At 34.7% G+C, this 5,420-nt stretch overlaps 1 protein-coding gene across 1 annotated transcript; it reads left to right on the forward strand.

Moving 5' to 3' along the window:
• Positions 1–899: 899 nt before the first annotated feature.
• On the forward strand, positions 900–5,175 carry LOC306848127 (taste receptor type 1 member 1-like; the record flags this gene model as incomplete). The annotated part of the gene is made up of 6 exons (XM_079382494.1): positions 900–1,081; positions 1,196–1,493; positions 1,608–2,363; positions 2,606–2,818; positions 3,353–3,473; positions 4,241–5,175. The coding sequence occupies 6 exons, from the start codon at positions 900–902 to the stop codon at positions 5,173–5,175; spliced, it is 2,505 nt and encodes an 834-aa protein (XP_079238620.1).
• Positions 5,176–5,420: the final 245 nt, after the last annotated feature.

Raw genomic sequence — 5,420 nt, forward strand, 5'->3', positions numbered from 1 at the left:
TTAGTCCTGTCACCTGTGTTTGATTAATTATCTAGTTTGCTCCTTTGTTTCCTGTTTCTTTATAAGCATTCAGTTTTGTCCCCATCTTGGTCGGATCTTAAGTTAGTAATGGTAATGTGTGTTGATGCTAAATAAAATCTCTTTTGTTATTCTTTGTCGAGCGCTCCCTTCTCTACAACCACCAACCGTGACACTAACAACATGCAAATCAAATTCAAAAATATGTTAACAACATGTTAGCAGCATGTTAGTAACATCTATCTATCTAAACTTTCAAACTTAAAGTTTTACAACTGCTTTTTCAGGCTAGGCTTTCTTTAAGCCAACTTCAAAGTTCGTTCTCAAACTTTACTCATCTAGTTAATATTATCTATTTATTATTTTTTCAAATGTATTACATATGTATGTATTTTTCAATGTAATGTAAATGCAATATATACATATCATGCTAATTAAGTTGATCGACTAGATGAGCTCCACCTGAGCTGAATTGACTGGTTATCTGATCATGCTCCTCCCGAACCTTGCAAATAAAACATCATTTATATAATTTTTTTTCACCATCTCTAAACTGGAAAACCTTTGTGATTATAGTCCAACTGTTAAACCTTGCTGAGAGTACAGAAGGTTACAGCTTGTTTCACAAGAGTTTGATTTGTGGATTAAAACATTTTGTGTATGAGGAGAACTTTGTGGTGTAATGCTCTATTTAATAACTGATTAACATATACTTTGTGAGTTAGACATGGAAATGAACATTTGTATCATGTTTGAAAATGGTGGTTTAAGCAAATTGAAATGTGTTTTAAGAAAATTAAGTTTAAAATATGAGACTGACTACTCTCAAACGGCAAGCCACCATTCATTTCTGCTTCATGACCAGCAGTCCATCTTTAACCATGCTTCTCAGTAGCATTTACACTTTCCTTTTGTGCTTTACTAATTGTTTCTTTTTCAAAGTTTCTTGTTCAACATCTGAATTCAGATTGGAGGGAGATTACTTATTGGGTGGCCTTTTTGCTTTACATGAAATTGACCGTGTGACACCTGTTTTCACCCCGGAGACCACTGAATGTTTCTGGTAAGCAAGGATCTTTTACCAGTCTAGGGTTATCAGTAATTTAAATCAAAGCAGCATTTCCTCAAAGTCACATTTCAATTGCATGCTATTAACTTCCACACTTATGTTTTCAAGGCACATTTCCTCAAAATCTGGCTATAAAATATTACAAGTAATGAGGTTTGCTGTTGAGGAGATTAATAATTCCACAAATCTTCTGCCCAATGTTTCTCTGGGCTATGAAATTTTTGACCATTGTTCTAACACAAGGAATTTCCATTCAGTCTTAAGTTTTATCTCAAATAATGGCTTAATAAGACCTAAAGAAAAACTCAACAACTATCAGCCTAAAGTGATTGCTTTAACAGGACCATTTGGAAGCTCAAGAACTATAGCCGTTGCACCACTGATCACAATGGACCTTATACCAATGGTAAATTATATTAGTTTTTACAGTTTACAAACAAAATACTTCCACACTTAATTCCTACCTTTTGCTACCATGTCCTAATGCTAATGAGTTGGAGTGTTTTCTTCTCTTTCAAAGGTGAATTATGGAGCTGCTAGCTATGCACTGAGCAATAAACTTCAGTATCCTTCTTTTGTAAGAACAATCCCTAGCAACAAAGACCTGATAGAGATGATTATTCAGATCATAAGGTGGTTTGGATGGAACTGGGTTGCCTTTATTGGTAGCCAAGATGATTACAGTTCAGATGGACTAAAACTGTTTAACAAGTATATAAGAAATACTGGCATTTGTTTGGCCTATCAAGAGGGTCTAAGTCTAAATGCAAACTACAGTCTAACACTTAAAAAGATTGATAAGCTCAACATCAATGTCATTGTAATTTTTGCTTTGACACAATATGCAACCAAAATTATCAAAGCAGCTATAGCTAACAACATCCAAGAAAAAGTATGGATTGCAAGTCCAGCATGGGCTTTAAATCAACAGCTTCCAAGAGAGCCAGGAATTGCAAAAATTGGCACAATCATTGGCATTGCAGAGAGACTGTTGTCATTGCCCGGATTTAATGAATTTGTCTACAATCAAGCCAAAGGAAAAACTGATGTTAACCATAATGATAGAGTTGAGAGTGAAGTCCAGAGGAAGAGTAAGACATGTAATCAAGATTGTGATTACTGCTCATTGATGACTGCAGAGGACATTATAAATGAGAGTCCCACACACTCCTTTGCTGTCTATTCTGCCGTTTATACCATAGCTCATGCATTACATAAAGTTCTGCAGTGCGACGTGAATGAATGCCACAAAAACACAATGGTCAAGCCATACATGGTAAGTGAATCCATTTAAATCCATGCCAAGTTGAATTACTATTTTAATTGCATTATTGAAGTAACAATGTTTTAATTAATTGAATAATTGCATTTATGTTTAATGACAATGCATAATAACATTGTGTTATTGCTTTTATTATTTTTACAATGGGTCAATAAATAAAATAAAAGTAAGATTAATTTTATTAATGTTATTGTACTATAAATTATTTGTCTTTTTTTTTTTTTAACACAAAACAGCTTCTGGAAGAAATAAAGAAGTTGGATTTTCCACTCAATGGCCGTCAGGTGAAATACGATGATAATTATGATCCAACCATCCGTTATGCTGTTGTGCTCTGGCGCACTGATGTGAATCCTCCACTGTTTAAGGTGGTGGGCACATATGAGAAACTTCCAGAAATTACTTTTACCATCAACAACACCCGCATGCCCTGGCATGACAACGATTCTGTAAGTCAATTTTTTGTTGAACCTTCATCTAAACATTTAGCTTTACAATTGTATACATTTCTCCAAACGAAGGTCAATTAAAAGACTTCTGCTTTAGCAAATAAATGAATTAATTAATCATCATGATAAATGAGTAATGAGGTTTGCTGTCAAGGAGATTAATAACCCTCTGTTTCTCTGGGCTGTGAATGTTTGACCATTGTTATAATACAAAGAATTTCCATTCATTATTAAGTTTTATCTACATATGCAGCAGATATAAATTGGATTTCATTTGAATAAAGACTATATGGTTTTATTTAGCTGTCTGTTGACAGTTTTGAAAGCAGGATCTAATATATTTTTTTATTTTTATGTTAATTATGTAATTGGTATTTTGTAATTCACAATCAGTTTATGGAAATGATATTGTGTTCAGTTTTCAGGCTGTGTTAATTGTTTGAGAGCACTGATCTTAGTTTGTAGAAATGTGTAAAATATGTTTTGAAAACAGTGTAAAAAAAGTCAAATGACACATTTTCCTGTTCCTTAAAGGTTCCTTTCTCAAACTGCTCTGTTGAGTGTAAGGCGGGATATTCAAGGCAACCTGAAGGTTTTCACAGTTGCTGTTTCACTTGTAAAAAATGTCCACGTAACAGCTATGTAGATTTTTCCAGTAAGTACCATAGGAGGTGGTAAGACATCTTGGTATTTAAAAAAATAAACATTTTTTTACTTCACATCCATCCATCCATCCATCCATCCAATCCATCCATCCAATCCATCCATCCAATCCATCCAATCCATCCATCCAATCCATCCAATCCATCCATCCATCCATCCATCCATCCATCCAATCCCATCCATCCATCCAATCCCATCCATCCATCCATCCATCCATCCATCCATCCATCCATCCGTCCATCCGTCCATCCGTCCATCCGTCCATCCGTCCATCCGTCCATCCGTCCATCCGTCCATCCGTCCATCCGTCCATCCAGAACACAACAGAAGATAGTTTTAAAAATTGAGGATAACCTTTCTATTGACTTCCATTTAAATTGAGGGTAACCTTTCTATTGACTTCCATTTAAATTGAGGGTAACCTTTCTATTGACTTCCATTTAAATTGAGGGTAACCTTTCTATTGACTTCCATTTAAATTGAGGGTAACCTTTCTATTGACTTCCATTTAAATTGAGGGTAACCTTTCTATTGACTTCCATTTTTGTCCATACAGTGGGGGTCAATTGAAAAGACTCTCCCTTTAAGCTTCTTCAGTCCATTCTATCACCATAATACTTTACTGACGTTATTGGTGCTTTCTGAAATGTGATTTGAAAGCAAAATATTTTCCCACATTCTTTTATTTGTATGGCTTTTAGCAAAATGTTACTACTAAACATTTAAATATATTATTTTACTGTTTTTTTTTTTCTTCAGGGGACCCCTATACCTGTTTTCCATGTGCAGAGAGTGAATGGTCTGAAGAGGGCAGCACAACATGTAAGACACGTTCTGTTGTCTATCCTCAGTTCACAGAAATCCCCTCCATCATCGTTATGGTTTCTGCAACATGCATAATTATTCTCCTTATTGCCACATTTTGCCTTTTTGCCTATAATTACAATACACCATTGGTAAAGTCTGCTGGTGGCAGCATGTGTTTCCTCATGTTGACCAGTTTGATTTTGTCTAGCATAAGTGTGTTCTTTTTCTTTGGCAAACCCACATTTGTATTTTGCCTTCTGAGAAATGCCATATTTGTATTTTTCTTCACTGTCTGTATTTCCTGTTTGACTGTCCGTTCCTTTCAAATTGTTTGTGTTTTTAAAATGGCTACTCAGTTCCCTAAAGTGTACAGCCTTTGGGTAAAACACAATGGCCAGTGGCTCTTCATTGCATTTGCTACTTTCATTCATTTAATTTCTTGTGTGATATGGATGACTGTCAATCCTGTCAAGCTCATCGCTGACTCATGGACTTTTAAAGACCAAATTATGCTCATCTGTGAAATGGGGAACACTATAACCTTTACCATAGTCGTGTTTTTAAGTTGGTTTCTTGGTTTCCTGTGTCTCTTGTTTTCTTACATGGGAAGAGATCTGCCGAAAAATTACAATGAAGCCAAATCAATAACATTCAGTCTCATTCTGTACTATCTGACCTGGATTGCATATTTCACAGCATACCTCATTATCAAAAGCAAATACATTGTCCTTTTAAATGCAATGGCCCAGATATCCAGTATAAATGGAATTCTCTTCAGTTATTTTATACCAAAATCTTACATAATAATATTCCAACCTCAAAAAAACACTCCTGCATACTTTCAAACATCTATTCAGAATTACACCCAAACCATTAGTAGGTCTTAGACATTAGTCCTTGTGTATAGAGAATTACCTCTTAAACTCTGTGTTAGTGGTTTAGATTCTTTGCTATTATATTACCACAATTTTAAAGAATAGGCAAAGCAGAGAGAATGGATTTCTATTCTGGGGTTCAGTTTGCATTTCTGTAGATTAAAAGAGTAATTTAAATAAAGCTTTAAATAAATGTGATATAAACATGCTTCCTTATTTATTTTATACTTGTAATAAAGCACATTTTCAAAACGACT

This window comes from Barbus barbus, assembly GCF_936440315.1.
Source record: "Barbus barbus genome assembly, chromosome: 28".
Taxonomy (NCBI): domain Eukaryota; kingdom Metazoa; phylum Chordata; class Actinopteri; order Cypriniformes; family Cyprinidae; genus Barbus; species Barbus barbus.